This window comes from Hylobates moloch, unplaced genomic scaffold (assembly GCF_009828535.3).
Source record: "Hylobates moloch isolate HMO894 unplaced genomic scaffold, HMol_V3 SCAFFOLD_23, whole genome shotgun sequence".
Taxonomy (NCBI): Eukaryota; Metazoa; Chordata; class Mammalia; order Primates; family Hylobatidae; genus Hylobates; species Hylobates moloch.
Genome location: NW_026652298.1, coordinates 8,674,555 through 8,697,211, shown reverse-complemented (window position 1 = coordinate 8,697,211; position 22,657 = coordinate 8,674,555). Strand labels below are relative to the sequence as shown.

General features: G+C 36.8%; 1 protein-coding gene across 4 annotated transcripts in view; it reads left to right on the top strand.

Annotated features, from left to right (window-relative positions):
• The window catches only part of LOC116462231 (cAMP-specific 3',5'-cyclic phosphodiesterase 4D), an 810,743-nt gene that overhangs the window by 566,461 nt on the left and 221,625 nt on the right, over positions 1–22,657 (top strand). For all 4 annotated transcript variants that reach the window (XM_032144524.2, XM_058433986.1, XM_032144523.2 and 1 more), the window contains one exon: positions 16,794–16,830. In XM_032144524.2, the coding sequence (XP_032000415.1) occupies positions 16,794–16,830 (37 nt within the window). The remainder of the gene's footprint in view (positions 1–16,793; positions 16,831–22,657) is intronic.

Below are 22,657 nucleotides of genomic sequence, written 5' to 3'. Positions count from 1 at the left end.
AAGGTTGCCCAAGTGATGTCGTGAAGTAACATGAAGAAAATTACAGCGTAAATAGACAATATGTTTGTCATCTTAATATTTCAGCATCTGAATAACAATCACTTCTGTTGTTTCACATCATCCAGTAATATAGTATCTGCATTTGGAAACACACAAAGATATGATACATTGCAAAGATTAAGAGGAGAATTAGCAGTGACAAGATAAGTAGAATTAAGTCACAAAACTATGAATTTATTGAGTGTAAGTTACCTGTCAAACTACTTAAGTTTTAAGAAATACTCAATTCACCTGGAAAACTAGTCCTCTATTCCCCATCCTCTGTTGAATTAACACCAACACATAGAATGCAAAGATGATCCAATTGCCTCTTCACTCACATTCATATACATTGCTTCTACACACAGAGTATGGGGCAAGGTGAATGCATTCAGAGGGCCAGTGAGGAGGAAGTGAGTAGACTTCATATACCATAAAAAGCTTGGGCATACTTGGGAATCTAGCTAAGTTATCCCCAGGCACTATACAGATATCTCAGACCTCATTGATCAGGCCTTCGGGGTGCCCCATTGGGGCATTTTCTCAGCTAGTAGGTAATACCCTCCCTACCTCCCATCTCAAACTACCATCCTTTCTTTAGCAATTAACAAGTCCCTCACCACTTCTTGGGCCTCTAATGTGTGTTTTCAGTCATAGCCACTCCTCTCTACTTCTTTTGCCTGCTAAGTATAAGAGTAGTATTGCTTCCAGTCCTGAGTTTGAAAAAGGAAGAAGAATTCCCTTTATGTCAATTTGTATCTTTTATTCCAGATTATTAATCTTCCCTGGTCTTACTAGGAAGAATATAAATAAAAAGACATGTTGCATTACAAAGGTTCTAATTCTCACTGGATCTACATGAAAAGTTTGTAGTCATCTCTTAGCTACATTGCAAGATAATATTACACTAATGAACATTTCAAAAGCATATCAATTTGCTATCTTGAAAGCCTTCTTCCATTAACCACACAAAGAAAGCTACCATGGCCAAATCATCTCTTCCCCAGTTCTGGGTTTTTCCCAACTGGGGAAGTATCCTCACCCCTCACCATGTGGTGTAGGAGTGATGGGACTAGGGCCAGAGTTCTCAAAACGTGTCCTGAGGCAGCAGAGGGAGTGTACATGGGTGCAAGCGTTATTTTAAATTTTCAAGAAAAACACAAAAACATCTGTCAACCACCTGGAAAACTAATAGCTTGAAATAGTTCCCAGTTTCCAATTAAGACCATGATATTCCTTTCTGTGACATCATATCTTTGCAAAATTGGGTTTTTAGCAATTGCTGGATAAAAATCAAGTGCTGAGCAGAAATCAATGTGCAACAAAAAATAAGGGAGGCAATGTCCAATCTCATTCCAAAATGAGAAATTGACATAGTGCTCAGTGGGTGCTAAATAGTTATAACAAAACCTTATTAAATTATTTGGACTTAACTATTTAATAATTGGAACTATTATTTATTTTGGCCAATGTGTTGCTGTTATTAAAAAATTGAGATATTAAGGGCACCATGTACTGAGAAAGTTTGAAAATATTTGGATTAGGTGTTTATTCATACCTTAAGAATTAGAGCTAAATCAGGCTAGGCGTGGTGGCTCACATCTGTAATCCTGGCACTTTGGGAGGCCGAGGCAGGCAGATGGCTTGAGCTGAGGAGTTTGAGACCAACTTGGGCAACATGGTGAAACCCTGTCTATACAAAAAATACAAAAATTTGCTGGGCATGGTGGCGGGCGCCTGTAGTCTCAGCTACTTGGGAGGCTGAAGCAGGAGGATCACTTGAACGCAGGATGTTGAGGTTGTAGTGAGCCACGATTGAGCCACTGCACTCCAGCCTGGATGACAGAGTGAGACCCTGCCTCAAGAAAAAAAAAAAAAAGATTAGAGATAAATCAGATTTCTATGTGAGACTATGTGAGAAAATTTTGTTAGGAGTTAAAAAAATAACAGTTTCAAAGCTGTGAAGTATCTGATGTGCTCTAGAGTAGAGAATTTATCTTTTTCTTAATTCCGTTAGGATCCCAGGTAGCCAAAATCTTTTTTGATAAAATGTGATATTATTCTGGTAATGATCTAGATAGACCAGGCTTTTTCTTCCATTGCTGTGTGCTGGCCACTGTTACTAGTATTATTCGGAGTGTTGATGCAGACATTAATACTAGCTATTAAATCTCAAGAAGTTTATTGGCAAAATATGCTAAGGTCATCTGCTACTAGAATACCTTTTTGCTATCTTTTTGTTTAAAAATTCTGCTTTATTTGGTGCCGTTTATTCAATCACTTAGGTCGTTTTATTTCTGATTTAAAAAAATAGGAGTTTCATGAATTGTAAAATAAGTCTTATAAATTAGCTAAACATGTTTCTTCAATCCTTGAACTGGGGGATTTAAAATATTAGCTGAATAGGCATTTTATATTCCTAATCTCATACTTTCAAAAAATCATAAAAATGGAATCCTGATGTTTAGACATTTTAAATGGTAATGTTTTTAATGCCACAGGGTAAAAATAAAGCATTGATTTTAATGCGCTACTACAGCGAGATGGTGTCAGCACCTCTAAGTATCATTGCCAGTGCTCTAACCTTTAAAATAATGAATTAATTGAGTTGTATGTAGTAATATATCTTGGTTATTATGGCCAAAGTAATAGATATATACTGAAGTCTTAGGAGAGATGGAAGGATAAGTGTTAGTCATAAAAAGTTGTTAAAGCAGAGGGAAAAAGAAGTGAAAACTGACCAAACATATACGTAATTCATTGTTTCTAAGACAAGGCTGCTGCAATTCGACTCTAGGACTTTGTGCTAATATTTAGCATACCATTTTATTTTCTAGATTTCCTTTATACCCACTATGTTCCTCAGTATTTGCACTCACTTTTTTTGTTTGTTTTGAGATAGAGTCTCACTCTGTCGCTCAGGTTGGAGTGCAGTGGCATAATCTCAGCTCACTGCATCCTTGGCCTCCCAGGTTCAAGCGGTTCTCCTGCCTCAGCCTCCCGAGTAGCTGGGATTACAGGTGCCTGCCACCGTGCCTGGCTAATTTTTTTTTTACTTTTAGTAGAGATGGGGTTTCACCATGTTGGCCAGGCTGGTCTCGAACTCCTGACCTCAAGTGATCCTCCCACCTTGGCCTCCCAAAATGCTGGGATTACAGACTGAACTCACTTTTAAATCTTTTAAATGTGAAAAAAAAAAAAAAAAACTCTAAAAAATCATGTGAGTTTTTCTCACTCCTGTATATAAGAGAAAGAGTGTGAAGGTTAATTATTTAAACTTATAAATAATGATTATATAATTATGCTTATACATCAGATTTAATACATTTCAAAGAATAATATCTACTTTCTTTAAAAAAAAATGCGGGGAGAAGAGGTAGTTTAATAACAAGAGCAATTATTCCACAATCCTATGAGACACTGAATTCTTGCCAGAAGAAAGTAAACTTGGAATTGGCCTCGGTCAAGGAATATTAGCCTATCTTTCAGTGCATACCAAAAGAATGCAATCTCCAAGAGCACATTATGTGTGAAATAAACTAAAATAAGGAAAGTTTGAAGACCATTTTGAAAGAAAAAAGCTAGTCCAGTAACCTGGATAGTGCTCTCAATGCAACATGGCCCCTAGATGAAGGACCCATAGTTGAAAATTACTGATTCTTCCTGCCTCTTGAAATTCCAAGAGGCAAATGGCCATTGCAGGAGAGATACTGGTTCACCCAGTTGTGGATATTGTACCTAGAGGTACATTAGTGTACTCTCACTTTATCTCAACCCTCTTCCCTCTGTATATTAAAGAAGACTAAGATCAAAATCATGCTCCAGTGTATTGTAAAATAGAAATATTTTGAACTTTAAATCTTTTTATTTTTTTTGAGACAGAGTCTCACTCTATTATTGCCCAGGCTGGAGTGCAGCAGTGTAATCACAGCTCACTGCAGCCTTGAGCTCTTGGGCTCAAGTGATCCTCCCACCTCAGTCTCCCTAGTAGCCCAAACACAGGGGTATGCCACCACACCCAGCTAATTTTTTTTTTATTTTTAGCAGAAATGAGGTCTTGCTATGTTGCCCAGGTTGGTCTCAAACTCCTGAGCTCAAACAATACTCCTGCTTTGGCCTCCCAAAGTGCTGAAATTACAGGCAAGAGCCACTATGCACGGCCTGAACTTTAAGTCTTGACAGTGGGGCATATGGTGGCAGGCTGGGAAGAAGAAGAAAGTTGACTTCTATTGGAGATAACCAATACGTGTTTTCCACCACATTCTAAATAAAGGTGTGTATTAATTGATGCGCATTTTTGAATGAGTGTCACTGTTTTACTCATTTGGAAAATAACAGTAGCACCTACTCCATGCCAGAGTATCATTTGAAGACACCATAGATCCATGAAAGTAAGACAAAAAAATTGTTTGGAGCATGCATTCTTGTCTTTATTTAATTTTTAAAAATTCTTGATACAAAAGGAGATGTTTCCAGCCAACACGGAGATTCCTATATAAATACTTGTTTTCACTTACACATCAATCACTTTAAATATTTACTTTTGCTTGTCAGTCTTCGCTTCTTAATGAATTGTTCTCAATGTCTCCTTTACTGTTTTCTGAACTATATAAGGAAAAACAGTCACACTGCTGGAACATTTATGTGATGTGTTTCTTGAGATAAGATACTCCAGGGAGTATCACTAAATCATTCTGTCTAAGCCCTTGCAATATGAATCATCTAAAGATGTGCTTCTATAAATAAACAGAAAGCATCAAGCAGACACATGGTTTTTCTTCAGAAAACCAAGTAAGGAATATCAACCACTGGGCTTTGCTCTCAGATTCCTGGTAATTTGTGGTATGATTCACACCAGGTTCACAGAGGAAACATCCCCAATTATTCCATCTGCCTACTGCAGCATCTCCCAGGCTTTGTGTCCACCTACGGTTAATTGCCTTGAGACTTTATGGTTTTTCCTAAACTTGGGTCAAGAAAAATTTGCTGACATTGAATACTGGAAAGTTGTATCTAAACATATATAATGTGTCAATTCCTGCAACCCTCTCTTTAGACACAGGGAACTTAAGAGCAGAAAGAAAAAGAATAACTGCTCACCCCTCAACAAATGTGGAAAGTTGTGATGTGATGAGAAATCATTTCACCAGTTCAGTAAATGATGTTGTCTCCCAATAAATGTCATGAATGACCCCAAGTCCAAAATGTTTTAACTCATTGTTTCACTCCCAAGGGAGAACAAAGCTACATGCAGATCTCATATTTCCATCTTTCAAAATTCATTTTTTCTTTGGTACTTACAGAACTTCAAATTGAATTTGTTATAACCACCAAGATCAGTTTTGTTTTTGTGGATTGGTGTGTGTGTGTGCGTGTGTGTTTAGCTAGTGGATAGCATATTAGCACCAAGAAAGAGTCTTGCAGAATATTCTGTTGCAGAAATAGAATGTTGCAGAAATATTCTATTGGACAGTGCTGTTCTAGAGTCTAAAACATTTACTTCTATGTGCCTTCAGAATAGTCTAAATCCATTTGAGCATACAGAAAGCAGCATGGTAAAAACAAAACAGTATTTGAAGGCCTCGGCTCAAATCCAGCTGCACTGAACATTTCTATGCCTTGGGATTTTATGACCCAGTAAAATTTCTGGGACACTGACCTAGGGTTACTAACGCCTTATTTTGCCAGGTAAAGAACATTAACAAGGAATTACCCATCAATATATATTAATTTTATTTTTTAAAGACATTTTCACTTCAGTGAAAAAGAAAGCATAATCTCAGAATAAAAGAATTTTCCAAAGGAATATGTAAGATTTTTTTAAAAAAATCTCACTGCATGGTCCATAGACACTCTGACTTTGACAAGGACCAGTGAGCATTCTGTTGGGCAAGTACCAGATCTTAGAGTGGCATTTGGAAACCACTGAGCTCTGTCAACTTGTCAAGGGCATGACTGCTGATGAGTAACTTAAGTTGTCAGGGCCTAGTTCCTTATGTTAGAATGGGAATATGAGCATCCATTTAACGCAGAGTTGTCAGGATTAAATTCAGCATGTTGGTAGAACACCGTGTCTGGCACCTAGTAGGCATTCATAAAACACATTGCTCTCCTCTCTGTTTGATCAAGGGCTTCCTTTTAATCTATTGAATCTTTTCACCACATGCGGGCCTTTAAAATTGCTGTACTAGTTGACCATAAAACTTTTTCCCAGGAGCCCATTCTGGAGAAAAACCAAAAGGGCAGGGCCACTGGCATTAAGAACGAGCCTGCCAATAAGATAAACTGTGAAAGAAGATCCTGTTCCTAGAACACAAAATGAGAGCACTTGTGAATCCCTGCCCATGTACGCAACTCTTTCGCCATCCTTCTTCCCTCCATGGAAGTCAGACTCTCAGCTTTGTACTCAAACCTTCTAGTGATAATTTGGGACATCAGCAGTCCTAGAAAACTCTCTCTATTGTATTGGTTTTTATTAAACAAAATAACCTAATATGCTTAGTGAATATGTCTACACACATGTGCTAAACATTTTTTTAATTAACTTGGAAAATTTTGGTGTATCATTTCTAACAGAGATAGTCTTTGTGCCGTCATATAACTAACAAGAAGGCATTCATTGGCATCATGTATTTTCTCTAATGAAGCCTAAATTGTTTTCTCATGACAAAGAGATTTCATTTTAGACTAGATTATTTTTTGCTTATGTTGCATAAACTTCAGTCCCATCTGCTTTATCATCAGTGCCTGTCCTCCACAAGTGATATGAGCACACATGAGCCAAAAATTAAGGATTTTTGGTTGAAAGATTTTTTTTTTTTGGTCAAAGATGGGGCCAGGCTCTAATTCTTGTTTTAAATTTATTTTTCATCAACAAATAACAAATTATATGCATTTATTATATACAAGGTAATATTTTGATATATGTATACATTGTGGAATGATTAAATCAAGCAATTAACAGGTCCATCACCTAACAATTTGTCATTTTTTGTGATGAGCACATTTAAAATCTACTCTCGGCAATTTTCAGGTATACTATGCTTGATTATTAATTATAGTCACCAGCCTGTACAACAGATCTCTTGAAATTGTTTCTCCTTCTAACTGAAACTTTGTACCCTTTCACCAACATCTCCCATTCCACATCCTCCCATTCTCCCCCGGGCCCTGCTCCAGTCCCTGGGAACCACCATTCTACTCTCTGCTTCTATAAGTTTGATTTTGTTTTTAGATTCCACATATGTGTGAGATCACATGGTATTTATCTTTCTTGCCTGGCTTATTTCACTAAGCATAATGTATTCTAGGAACATCCATATTGTCATAAATGGAAGGATATCCCTTTTTAAGCCTGAGTAGGATTCGTGTGTGTGTGTGTGTGTGTGTGTGTGTGTGTAACATTTTCTTTATTCATCTGTTGTTAGACCCTTAAGTTGATTCCATATTTTGGCTATTGTGATTAATGCTGCACCAAACATGGGAGTGCAGGTATCTCTTTGACATACTGATTTCATTTTCTTTGGATATATACCCAGAAATAGAATTGCTGGATCATATGGTAGTTTTATCCTTAATTTTTTGAAGAACCTTCATACTGTTTTCCATAGTGACTGTACTAGTTTACATTCCCACCAACAGTGTAAAAAGGCTTCCTTTTCTCCACGTTTTCACCAACATTTGTTACCTTTAAAAAAAAAAAATTATTATAGGTGTCAGGTGATATCTCATCGTGGTTTTAATTTGCATTTCACTTAAGATTAGTGATGTTGAGCAATTTTTCATATACCTGTTGACCTTTTTTTGTAGGTCTTGTTTTGACTTTAATTTTTTTGTGGAGAAGGTGTCTCACGATGTTGCCCAAGCTGGTTTCAAACTCCTGGACTTAAGCTATCCTGCTACCTCAGCCTCCTAAGGTGCTGGGATTACAGATGTAAGCCACTGTGTCGGGCCATTGTTTTGAGAAAGACCTATTCAGGTTTTTTGCCCATTTTAAAATCAGGTTATTTGTTTTTTTGCCATTGAGTTTCTTAATTCTTAAAATATTAATAAGATGTGAGCAAACAGTTTAAATTTCAGAAAACTAAATATCTTTGAAGGTCACTGTATTAGTCTGTTCTCATGGTGCTGACAAAGACATATCCCAGACTGGGCAATTTACAAAAGAAAGAGGTTTAATTGGACTCAGAGTTCCACGTGGCTGGGGAGGCCTCACAATCATGGTGGAAGGCAAGGAGGAGCAATTCACATCTTATGTGGATGGCAACAGGCAAAGAGAGGGAGCTTGAGCAGGGGACCTCCTCTTTTTAAAAAATTAGATCTCATAAGACTCATTCACTACTATGAGAACAACGCAGGAAAGACCAGACACCATAATTCAATCATCTCCCACCAGGGTCCTCTCATGACATGTGGAAATTGTGGGAGTTAAAATTCAAAATAAGACTCCCATCTCAAAAAAAAAAAAAAATTCTAGCCTGCTTTAAGAAATAAAAATAGTGGTTTACACTTGTAATTCCAACTGCTTGGGAGGCTGAAGTGAGAGGATCACTTGAGTCCAGGAGCTTGAGGCTGCAGTCAGCTGTGAATTGTGCCACTGCACTCTAGCCTGGGCAACAGAGTGAGACCCCACATCTCTTTAAAATTTTTTCAAAATATTTAGAATGATCAAAACGGGCCAGGTGCTGTGGCTCACGCCTGTAATCCCAGAACTTTGGGAGGGCGAGGCGGGTGGATCACGAGGTCAGGAGATCGAGACCATCCTGGCTAACACGTGAAACCCTGTCTCTACTAAAACAAAAAATTAGCCAGGCATAGTGGGGGGCGCCTGTAGTCCCAGCTACTGGAGAGGCTGAGGCAGGAGAATGGTGTGAACCCAGGAGGCGGAGCTTGCAGTGAGCCGAGATCGCAGCCACTGCATTCCAGCCTGGGTGACAGAGTGAGACTCCGTCTCAGAAGAAAAAAAAAAAAATGATCAAAACACCAGAAAAGCTGCATATACAGATATACAAACACGTGGCCTGAGTTTGGCACTGAAAAGTTTCAATTTGGAAGATATTACCTCACACAGTACTAGACAGCTTTAATGTTACTCATATATTAATTTACATTTTCTTTGATTCTCAGTAAAAGGTTGCTGGACATTCTCGCCAAATTGAAAGTTTTGGTAGTTGTCATTTTTAATACAAGTTTTTGTGTTAAATAGATTATTTTAATTCTAAGTGGCAATAGCTTCAAAGAGGAAAAGCACATTCACTTGTAACTGAGGTTGGCTTTATTATATTAGGGACTTTATTCCCTAGGGTTTCATAAATAGATGTACTGCTTAATTTATTTTGACTTAAATGGAGCTAGTTTCAAATTAAAAGGCCAAACAATACAGAGGATCCATATCCTCAAGTATGTCTAATACCAAGGAAACAGTTTTTATGTATTTTTGGTTTTGTTTTATTTACAGATTACTTAAGAGTTTATCAAAAAATCTAATGCCTCCTTTATAAGTAACTTTAAATCATTCATTATATTCTTAAATTTATAATTTGTCAGAGTGAACATTATTTTTGGAAAAACAAATCATCTCTTTTAAACACTATATGGAAAAAATAATTTGGTTTTGCAAAATTTTCTTGGTAGTCACATTTTACGGAATTTTTGTTGTCTGAAATTAGAGTTTCATGATTTTAATTTAAGCGGGTAGCAATATAAAATATTTAACATTCCCATGAATTCCCTGTGCAGCCCAGTTTCTCATGTAGCATTTTAATATTTAGCTTTGTCTTATGTATATTTAATTAAAATAAGCATGTTTCCTTTAATAAGTAGCTTTTTAAAAATGAATGAATGATAAATGAACTGAAATTAGTCTGAAAAACCCATATGATTATTTTTTAATTTATTTAAAAATAGAATCAATGCTCACATTTTAATACATTTGGATTCACATAACTCAAAAAATTTTAGAGATTACTGAATATAGATTGGAATCATTAACAATATTTTAAAAGAATAAAGGTATGTAGAATTTTTATGGTTCATTAATAAAAGCAAGATAAACAGTTGAATATACACTATGATTCTAATTCTATAAGAAGTATGTAGTCCATAATAGTCACATACTATATTGCATACATGTGCTCACATACATGCAGTGGGAAAATGTTATCAATAGTTATCTTTGAATGGTTAAGTTCTATATCTCCCAAAGTATGTATATGTATGTATATACTTCATATGTTGTGTATGTGTATATATACATACACATATATGTATACACATATGTATATGTGTACATGTGTGTATATACACATATATGCATATATGTACATGTATGTATATACATATATGCACATATGTACATGTATGCATGCATGCATGTATGTACACGTGTGTATATGTATATATGTACATGTGTGTATAGATACATATATGTATATATGTATATATGTACAGGTATGTATATATACATATACACATACACATAAAGATCAAGTAGGTTATATTATATGTTTGTTTGTTTTATATGTCCATACTTCTATGAAGATGGATCTAGAGAGTTGTGAGTAGACGTGGTCCTCCTATAGCTAATCCTTGGGTGTTGTCAAATAGTCTAGGCTCCCAGAAATATTTTTATATTCACTTAAAAATTAGAACATAGTTGTTTCTCTATAATTCTAAAAGAAGTGGTCAAGGGTGAATTGATAGATGGATGATAGTTTTTAGTTTGAGGAAAGAAAGATACTAAGATTTCAAAATTATCAAAATCTTGGACTTTAAAATATATTTCGAAAATATTATTTTAATTTTCTATATGTTTATCAATTTCCTAATCCTATTGACAAACTTCAGAGGAGAATATCTTTCTAGTAAGAGTGAGTGAAGCACAGAAGATGAAAAAGGTTTGCACAAGATTCCATTTGGCCAGCACGGTGGTGCACACCTGTAATCCTAGGCACCCCATAGACTGAGACAGGAAGATCACTTCAGCCCAGGAGTTCAAGGCCAGTCTGGGCAACTTAGCAAACCTCCATGCCATTGAAAACAAAAAAGGTTAGATTCAAACGTAAGCCGCAGCCTGTGACTCCTTCACAGTGCTAGTTCATGCATTCATTTGTCATGCTAAAATTTGCAATGTGTGATATTCAAAAGCAGTAGGTCTTACATGGCCAGTAATGCTTTAAATATTGTAGGATTAGGGGTCTTTGCTCCATAAAGTAAAAACTTTCTTCTAATTAACTATATCTCCTTTTCCTTATGATTTAGTAATAGTAAAACAGAGAAAGATCGCCACCTAGTGTGTTTAAGATTTCAACCAATCATGAAATGAACTTGTTTAGGAAATTATATTTTCAGGTGCTGATGTTGGTTGAACTTATTTTTTTAAGATGACAACAGGCTTTTTCATTTTTAGGTACTTGAACTGTTTATGGATCCCAACAAAGTCTCCGTAAGATTGTGGGCATTTGGATTTCTTGCTTTCAGTTTCTTGCTTGTTTCTGTTTTCTTATTACAGAAAGAGAAAGGGTAGAAAATAACGTGATAAATAATACAGAAGTAGAAGAAGGATGGGAGGCGGAATAGAGAATAGAAGTTCCTAACTCTACTGTCACTTCTCTTGTGAGAAAAAAAAGGCAATAGTATACTGCTGGGCCCTGTGTTCTCCTGCCTTCAACAGCGCTGGCTCCGGACTCGGGAAGTCTCTCTCTTTGGGAGAGGCAAGTTTCCCCGGGACTAGTGAAGATGACTCTGGTTCACTTCCTGGTAACCAGGGAAGGTGACAGAGCATGTGGCACCTCCTTGGACATCATGAAACTTAAGACCAATGTGATACTGACTCCCACAGTGACCTACAATGGCTCATCCTGGCTGTTCTAGAAGTTTCTGCACTTGCATTCTGCTGTGACTGTTACCTGGGTACCAGTCTCATCACTCAGATACATACATATGTGCATACATACATACATGTATACATGCGTGCATACCTACATACATACATATAGACACGCAGTGTCAACATGACTTTTTTTCTGAGCCTTCCTATCCCTCATTCTTTCTCTGCCTGTCCTCCATGAACACTCCAGTTCTTTTTTTAAAAGAGCCGTATTTTCCTTAAAACAGATCACAGCTGTTTTTTGTTAAGAGTTGTTGTTATAATTGTTTTTATTTAAATGAAAGACAATATTGCATCATCCTCACCCAAAATTCACATTACCAGGAGGTACAATTTCAAATGTCCAGGCAATATTCACTGTGTGACTTTGAATGTAGCTTCTCAGTCACTTTATAGAGACCCTAATAGTCTCTTCCCATCTCAGAAGAGACTCAAAAATATTCAGCCAAGTAGGCCTAGGAAGCCCCAATTTAGTACATTGTATTATAATCCCTCCCAGCCCCACTTTACCTGGCAAGGCACTTTAAAAGTTTCTGTGGGTAAAGTTGTTTAGGTGCAAGATTTCAGAATCATTTTATTTCATAGGATTTTTTGAGCATATGTGATTATTCAGTTCATTAAAACCCACACATACTTTAAGCCAAATCATATTCACAAAGTGAATCTTCTGTTGATCTTAACTACCAGATCTGTTTTTAAATTCTTATAAGCAAAGTGTAAGACACAATTCAAAGATATGTCTGTATTTATTTTCTTCTAACCATAAATAAAAATATGTTTTACTTGCCTCATTCTACTAGTGACAGTATGTCTGAAAAGATCTGTTTTAATATTGAGTTGAGGACTTAGACAAAGATTTTAAAATTATATGTTAGGTATATATTCAAAGATAATTTAAGCATGACATACTTTTGAAAATAAATGGATAGGCTATAACCTACCCTTTATCGAGGACGTCTGCCACTGAAATGCTAGGAATCATTTTACTGTTACTAAAATGAGACCATCTTGAGACATTTGGCAGAAACAATTTCTGGGCAATTTATTAAAAAGTAATATATTTTGCTCACTAAAATTATAACTGTCTTTATGCTTTCATAGGGAAGAAAGCAAGACTGGTAAATTATCATAAATATTGTAAAGTATATTACTTATAGTACTTATAAAGGAGATACAACCAAAGAAAAAATTAAATGTTTTAATAAATATGCAACCCTTTTGAGTTTTGAAAGATTCAAATCCAGTGTCATCTATGTAAAAAATTAGGGGACATATTTCCATGGGTTCATTTCAGATTGATGATGTGCCTTGTCAAGATGACTTAGTTCTGAAAAAAATAAACTTTATAGTAGGGCAATTATAAAGAATAAAATGAAAGAAGAGACTATAGCTTGGGACAATAACAAGATTTCATAGTATTTTAATTTTGGTTATCTGAACTGCCTCTCATCCGTCTTACAATACAATGTCTTCAGCTTGGCCATGCACTGAAGCAGATGAATAGTTTATCGGACTGGCAAATCAAGTCGGCATAGGTGGCATGTCTTTTCTCCTTGTGTAATATACCTCCCATTATGGGATTTTTAATAACATTTTTTAATCTCAGAAACCATTGAACTATCTTGAATGCAATATATGTAGTATATACACCTATTGAAAATGTCTTTTGTGTTTGGACTTCTAACACACTACACAGTTTACTGATTTGTCCACCACTCACAAGAATGTTTGGCTTCAAATGAACTCAAAAGGTGTCTTTTTATGTGTGTAGAAATTTGTCAAATGCTGGTGTTTAGCTCTGGATTTTGTCTTCATGCTTTTTAAACACTGGTGTATCTGTAAGTATTTCTCAGTTGTTTTGTGAGAGTTAGGCTACTGTTTCAAAATAAGTACTTAAGAGAAATTGTAGCCCTATATTTACCTATATGACACAGCCAGAAGGGAAAGTCAGAATGATGGGCCAAGGAAGAAATGTAGCTGGCCAACCCTGGCATCACTTTGAAATTTGCATTTATTGGGCCATTTTCCTAGAGATTTATTTTTAATCTTTTTAAGCTGTTCCATAGGAATCAGCCGATGCATATCACAAAAGGGGACCATTCCAGGTATGGCTGTGCAGCTTACTACCTGCGTGTCTTTGTGTTAAATCTCTTAATCAATTTGAGCTACAATTTTCTCATCTGAAAAATGGGAGTAATATCACCTACCTTGCAACATTGTTGTAACAGTTGATGATTGTATATAAAATACACTTGCTATGATAACATTCTTTTTACTTTTGTAAATGTTTGAAATTTTCATATCTTTTTTTTTCCCCAGAACTTTTTCTTTCCCCCAGAGCTTTTAATGCTGTCATGGTCCCTCTCTCTCTCTCAGCTACCACTGATTTAGTTTAGGTCGTCATCTCTTCTATTCTCTACACTGGTCTCCCTGCTTCCATTTTTGTCCCTTTAAAGCCCTCAATCTTTTATAGACCTGTCACAGGGTCTCGAGAGTCCTTCTTAGCGAAGTATCAGTTTTCTGAGTCTTTGCAATTTCCTGACTGCGTAGGAAAGCAAAAATCATTATGATTTAAAAGGTTTTACTACTGCTGCTAATTATTATTATAGAAATGTTTATTGAACATTTACTGTGTGGTAAGCACATTTTTCAGCTCTTAACTTTATTAATTTATTGAATCCCAAAACATCACTATGTATGTGCTATTATCTCCATTTTACAGATGAAGAGGCCAAGAGAAAGTGGAGTTTAATAACTTGCACAATTTCACACACCTAGTATGTGACAGAGCTGAAATTCCAACCCAAACTTCCATCAGAGAGTAAAATCCAAGTTCTTCTACATGTCATACAAGGGCTCCTTGATCTGCTGCCTGGCTCATTACCACCCATGATTCTGAATTTCCTGCCTTGCATGGCATTCTCTAGTATCACCGAGCTTCTCTTTGCAGCTCTGTATCTGCTTCTTTCTCATCTAGGCAGCTGCTCTGCCTCCTTGGCTTCATCTCTCTCTGCTGGCTCCCTGGGGCTCAATGGCCTCCTTGCCACTTCAGTGCACCAGGCCTGCTCCTACCCTGGGCCATTGTTCTAGGAAAGAGCCTTTCTGGGCTTGACCTCAGAAGACTTTTTTTTTTTGAAAGTCAAGGTAAATTATGTAAATTATTTATTGATGACAGAAGAACACTATCTTAGTCCAGTTTCTGTTACTATAACAGAAAAGCACAGACAGGGTAATTTATATAGAAAAGAAGTTTATATCTTACAGTTCTAGAGGCTGGGTAGTCCAAGGACATGGCATCAGCATCTGATTAGGATATTTGGGAAGCATCATTCCAAACGATGGAAAAATGGAAGGGCAAGTGAGCACATACAAAAGAGAAAGCATGAGGGGCTGGGCTCACTTTATAACAACCCACTCTTACGATAACTAACCCACTCCCACCATAACAGCATTAATTCATTCATGAGTGTGAAGCCCTCATGACCTAATTACTTCTCACAGGCCCCCACCTCTTAATATTGTTACAATGGCAATTAAACATCAACATGGGAAAATACATTTTTCAATTGACATCCTGCCTCTACCACTTATTAGCTTTTAGACCTTATGCTCTCTCTGAACCTCAGTTGCCTCCTCTATAAAATGACCTTAAAACCCAATGTCCTCCCTTCTTAGAGTTCTAGAGTTCTATGAATAATCTCTACAAAGAGCAGGTGCCCCTTGAAAAACATGATTCTGGAGCTAAGGGGGTGTAAAATAACACATGCTTCCTTTACATTGTTTTTTCCTTCTGCTTTTATTTCCCACATTTTTATTTTCAAGATCTCCACATGGTTTGATGATGACCACAGCACCTATTCTAGCTATTGGTAACAATTTATTCAGTAACATCATCCATATGCTCCCTGTGCCCCAGCGTGTTTCATGGGTGTTGTTTTGGGTCACTCGGGTCGTTTTCAGATTGTTCATGAGTGAGCGAAAAGTTTATTTGCGCTGTTCTCAGGGCCATGTCCAGGAAGCTGTCTGTGTTGAATAACAGCATTCACTTTTGATTTAAGAATTTTATCTAGCTAGATCAAGAAATAGCTGATGGTGACTCTGGAAATCCTTGTCTCAAATTATTCATGCTAAGAAATACCACAAAAGAACCCTGGGCCCCAGTTTCTCACTTTCCTCTAACTGGAATGTTACACAACTTTCCTTGCCCTTCCCTGTCCCTCCAAGACACGTCATGCTGACACCTTGCTCCCATACCCCAGGCACGGTGTAGCTGGGGTTGCTGCAGCAACAGCACACACGGAGTAACATTCCCCAGTAACTACAGTGGCTGGGATGTGAGTCAGTTGAACATTTCACTGGGTTTTTATTAGTGTATGATGCAGTCCCATGTCATCTACAGTTCCTAGCCTGTCCAAGACTTACACGGGATGATGTGGAACACTCCATGCTAATCACCTTCAAATATTAGATGGTCAAGGGTTCTCTCACTGAAGTCACTGCAGTTGCTGGTTCCTTCCACAGCACCCCTTACGAATATCTACAGTAAGAGGCCAAAAGTAAATCTCAGGCCCCACTGCTGGAACACCATTTCTACTATTGCATATCCTGTGTGCCTAAAAAGCAACAGTGACCCTGGCTGATGATCAAGAAGCCCCTCTTTTTACCCAGGGAGTTGGACAATTGTTAACATCCCAGAAGACATATTTTTAACCCAGTTGCTGGGAAGAACATGTGCTGAAGAATAAGGATGGAATCACTGTAATTCTCTATGGGAACTCATGAAAGTGGAACTTGCCATTTAATATTGATCGACACTGAGCACAGAGTTATTGGTGATTTCTAATGTGGGATTTGGTTTATTTTTCAGACACGGAGATGACTTGATTGTGACTCCATTTGCTCAGGTAAGCACAGCTTGGTGAATGGGCAGGTTTCTAACAGATGTAAAAATTTAATTTGGGGGATTAGTTTGGGTTATTAATTTAATTTAATTTTAAATCAAGCACAGGTATAAACACAAATTCTTGGTTCATTCAAGCAATTCAAAAGCAATGCTAGAGAAAGTGACTTTGGCTGTATTAATCTGTTTCCTATAAACCCATAGAACCAAAGAGTGTCTTTGCTTCAAATAATAAATTAGCTAAGGGATATACTTAATTGGGTCCACACTGACATAAGCACTAGAAGCAGAAGGCTGTATCGTGGCTTAAGTTATGTTTAGTATAATTAGGTACATGATCAGTGCTTGAAATTCAGTATTCCAATTCAACTCGATACCTTATTTATCTCTTTTTTACATAATTTGTGCAGAGATTTAGCTGAGTGATGTGTTGATGTTTACTTGTTCCTTCTAGGCATAAAAATCATGAAAATACTTTAACTACATGACATGTGCAAGCAGGTGATAACATGATCTAAAATGTTTGGGAATATATATATGAAAGAGTTGATGACCAGATGTTCTATGTATACACCAATATTTCTCAACCCTACCTGCATATTAGATAAACCTAGAGACCTCTTATCCCAGTGCCCAGGCTGCAGCCCTGGTCAATTAAATCCAAAAATTTGGAGATCTGATCCAAGCATCTGTATTTGTTAAAGGCCTCAGTATTTTTCCAGTGTGCAGGAGAAGTTGAGAGTCTCTGGTATAGACAACTAAGGGCAGAATGAGATAAAACTGATTTAACCTGGGGCATGAAGCAGGTTTAAAACAAACACTGATGAGTAAGAAATGTTAAATATTGAAATGCAAGTAATCCTGAGAGGTTGTAAAAATTATAATCAGGCCTATATCGTACATCAAGGTGCTCTTGCACCTTGGACAACTCACTTAAATTTTCTGGGTCCTCTTTTTTTTCAGCTGGTAGAGTTAGGGGACTGAGCTGGATGAAAGACAGTCAGATCTAGTTAAAACCCTTTCACCTCCTCTTGCCAACTAAATGGACTTGAGCGAGTCACTGAACTTTTCCAAGCCTGGTCTCTTCCTCTGTTAAATAACAGTTCCAAGTACCCTTGCTAAGACACTGAAATAATACCACACTTATAAAATGCTAGGCACAATTGTTTGAAAATATAATATTATAAAAACTTTAATTGTCATTGGTTTAAATGTATAGAGCTGAAAATGTTCTTTCATTTCTAAAATGTCATAAGTATTATTTTTTTAAATGGATAATAGGGTTTAGATAGTAGGATTATGTATAGTTCTACTTTTTAAAACTTTCCAAACTTTTATTACTGTAACTTAGACCTATAATATAATCAATTCATAAGTAACATAATGTATAATAGTAACTTTTTAAATTAATGCAGGCAATTAAAAATAAAATACAATCACCATCCTTTTCAGATGGTTAATATCTTGTTTGCTGAAGGTTTTGCTGGAGATTATGAATTCTTTCTAGTACCTGTATTTCTGTGTCCAAAAAATTTACACTTGTATGATTTAATAATATTATGTGATAGCGAAATCTTATAAAGCTTAGAGTTTTTAATTGATTACTATTGAAAACTTAGGGCCGGGTGCGGTGACTCGCACCTGTAATCCCAGCACTTTGGGAGGCTGAGGTGGGTGGATCACCTGAGGTCAGGAGTTCGAGACCAGCCTGACCAACATGATGAAACCCTGTCTCTACTAAAAATACAAAAAATTAGCCAGGCATGGTGACGGGTGCCTGTAATCCCAGCTACTTGGGAGGCCGAGGCAGGAGAATTGCTTGAACCCAGGAGGTGGAGGTTGCAGTGAGCCAAGATCATGCCGTTGCACTCCAGCCTGGGTGACAGAGCAAGACTCTGTCAAGAGAAAAAAAAAAAAAGAAACAAAGAAAACTTATAATTCTATATCTAAGACCTGAGAGAGAGGTGAACAGACAAAATATGGCATAACAATGTAAGTAACATCATCAAACATAGAACCAATCATTCCAATTTGAGTTCATTCAAGTAGCTATTCTTGTTTCTAACCAAATGATCTAGGTATTATTATAATAAAAAATATATATAAATATTTAATAAAAAATGAAAAAAGGTCTGTGTATGACATATGGTCTTTTACATCAAGTAATATTTATTAAGCTGCAACAAATAGATTAGTAAATTGGACTTGAACCCTGCCATCAGTGCTCTTAAATTCCAAGGAAATCTAGTCTTTTACCTGATTAGATATTTTCTGTAGTGTACCTTTAATCTCCAAAAAAATAAAAACTAATAGAATTTCAAGATATTGGGAAATACACACATATATATAATTTAGTCCATGTTAGTAAGCTATTTAAATAAAAAAGATGTGTACTTAAGATACTTGAAATTAGAACTTTGAATATAAATCAACTCTATTATTTATAGGCATATCTGATGCCTAAAAATAATCCCATAATGTATTAAGACTTTGCTTATGATTAGCTAAGTGACTCATAACACCTTGTAGAGAGTGGTCATTACTCGGGAGGCTGCTGAATTTTTTTTTAAGTGGCTTCATCATGGTTTTCACAAATGGCCTTTTACTGGAGTCTAAGACCTGGAAAGCCCCACTAGAATTAAAAACAAAACAAAACAAAAAACTGTTAAGCCCTGAAGAGTTTCACCACTGGTAGAGTATCTATGGGGAGAGGTTAAGAGAGAAGTTCCAGCGAGTGTGTTTGAGTGGCCTTCTCTTACACCCTGTTGGACATGATTGGCATATTTTGCTGACACAATCACTAACTCCTCACATTTTCTTTAATACAAAGTAGAGCGCTTAGCACTTAATGGTAAGTGCTATTTTAGCATTAACTATTTAAAACTAAAAACATAAGATACTTATGTCACTTGAAGTGATACCAATCCAATTTGTCCTGATATACCATAATTGCTTTCACCAAAGGACAGAAAACAATGGATTTTAGAAAAGTCACTCAGAAAAATATTTAGCCAAGTAGGCCAAAGAGTTACCCTCTTTCCCCAGCATGCTTTGAAAATTGGAATTTCACACTAAATTCCAGTGAAAAAGCTATGCTTCTCAAAAAGACAAAACAAAAACTTTTTGCATAAAAAGTTTAGAAAAATAATAAGAAAAAGGAAAATTTTCCAAAATTCCAAACCCCGAAATAACTGCTACTGACATTTTATTTTATATCCCTTTAGATTTATTTTTCTGTGCATATTTTCTGTCCCATGGCTCCTAAAAATGGCCCTCACCTGTCTAAAGTGTTCAAAGATCCTCTCCCAAACCCATCTCATCTTCTGCCTCCTCTTGAGAACTCATTTCTTTACGCCTGAGTCCATCTCCAAAACACAAAAGGATCCCTCCCTGGTCTTTCCAAATCATGGTTTCCTTTGACGTGAAAAGAGTAAAATCCTAAATTAGAGGAGAACTTAGGAAGCTGTGCAAAGATACATTGCACTTTTTTGGCCAGGCTAAAGCCTGAAACATCTTGGATAGTAATTTTCAGAAAGGATCCTACAGTATCTCTCCATAGTTTATCCCATTGTCTAAAACACTGTCAGGGCTAGAAATTCTTGCTGGTGTTTAACCTAAACTCTTTTCCACCTCTGATTTCTTATGCTTTCCCCTATAGGCTCAGAATCCCTTTGGTCCTCAGAAAAAGTGACAGCTTTAAATATTTTTTTTATTTCAATTGTTAAAGTATTCTCTTGTGTTTGTGTTGAAATCTTTTGGTGTGGCTGTTTCCTTAGCACGAAGGCTAGAGAGGGGTCCCACTGGAGTGCACTCAGCAACTGACCTTTTTTTCTTGGCAAGAGTTCTTTGGGGCCAACACTAAGGAGGCACAATGCTGATAAACTGTAGGAAACTCTTCTCTGCTGTCAGCCGCCTCCGGGCTCAGTGATCCCAGGATTTGTGACACAACTACCCTGTAGTAAAACTCTAAGTTGACTAGAACTCCCGTGTAGAAGTGTGTAATGTTAAATGAAGTTAGACTCTGATGAAAGAGAAAACAGGAAAACCCAAGCATTATGCTGGATCCCTGGAGAAACCCTCCCATCATTCAGACTAAGGAGATATCCCTGATTTGAAAATACAGAGGCAGGAGAATAACTTGAACCCAGGAGGCAGAGGTTGCGGTGAGCCGAGATCGCGCCATTGCACTCCATACTGGGCGGGCAGCAAGAGCAAAACTCCATCTCAAAAAAAAAAATTACGGGGTAGGAACAACTACATCTCTTTACCTTTACTCTAACCAAAATACAGCACCTGGGATGCTTCTAGGATAAAAATGCAGTAGTTATTAATACTATAAGATATTACCATTTAGCTGGTAATAAAATATAACCAATATTCTCATATTCCTGCCTGTCCCTCAGCCACTTCACCCAGCAGCAACGATCTTGTGGCTTTATCGCCATCCCCAAGCTTGGAGACTGTGCTAGGCCCTCCCTGCCAGGCTATGAAAGAAGACAGTCACCTCGTTTCAGTCGGTGCTAAATTTTTAGCTTTTCTTTAGCCTTAATTAATTTAAATTACAACTACTATCTTCTGGACATCTAAGTTCTTTTTAAGAGCGAACCATATAAAATTGTCTATCAACCTTTTCTGGTGTACAAACCAGCAATTTCATAGGGTTTAGACAAAACGTAACTTGGAAAGAGGTTTTCTTTTCATAAAAATGACCTTTCTATTTTGTAAATAAGCATAACTTGACTCCAGCTTTTTCCGGAGGTAAAAGCGAAGCCATGAATCTCTCCCAGAGCGGGTCGCCGCTTCCTCCGCCGCCAGCGGCACCTCAACCTCATGGTCTGTGTTTTACCGTCATCTAGTGGTAGCAAGTGTATATGGTTATGAAAAACAATCCTCGAAACCATTTATTTTCCTCTTTTTTTAGGCTATGATGTTCAGCTATTTGAGTGTTAAATGATAACCGCATTTTCCTGCTATTTTCAGTGATTCTTATTGTTTAATAAATTTTTAGAAGCACCTAAGAAGATCCGAGAGTAGTATACGTAAATAACATTGAATCTTTCCCCATGGGCTAATACATGAACCATCTTTGTCTAAAATTTTTCTGTAAAACTACCAGTATTTCCTTCCTAAGGAAGATATATTTCTCATCATTCCCAATGTATTTTTGACATTGACTGGCTATACTTTTGCTTGGTGGGGCAGAAGAGAAAGAAATGACCTTAATTTTCTAACCATTGAGCTCTGTGGAAGAAACCTCAGGGACCTTTTTGGTTAGCAAGCATTAAGGAGTAAGGACAATTGTGAAAGGAGCAGTAAAGCTTTGACTACAGTTCTTAAAGAGTCGAATTCAGGGGAAGTGAGGGCTGCCCTGAACAAAAGCAAAGAACAATGGAACTTCAACTTAGGGGCTTCAGTAAAACTGTGTATAGTTCTCCCCACAGCCTTCAGTAACAAATGCTCACTCTTTGTTCCCTGCAATGCAAAGTGAAAGCTTAAAAGACTAACACAGTGATAACAGTGATGACGACACCAAGAGTCACTCAGCGAGGCCCAAGACAACACCCCCTTATAAGATTTGTCTAGAAATGTTATTTACACTTCTGCCAATAGCATACATGTCATACTGTAAAAGATAATAGTTAACACCAAACATAAAATTTATAAAATACTGTTTGTCCTACTGCAAAAGAAGAAAACCCCCCCACACACACAATAAATAATCTAATACTGGCATGCCTAGGAAATAATTTCTCTACAAGATTATTTATTGCAACGGTGTTTATAAAAAAACAACTTTAAGATAGAAAACCTAAAAGTTGATTGCTAGCGGC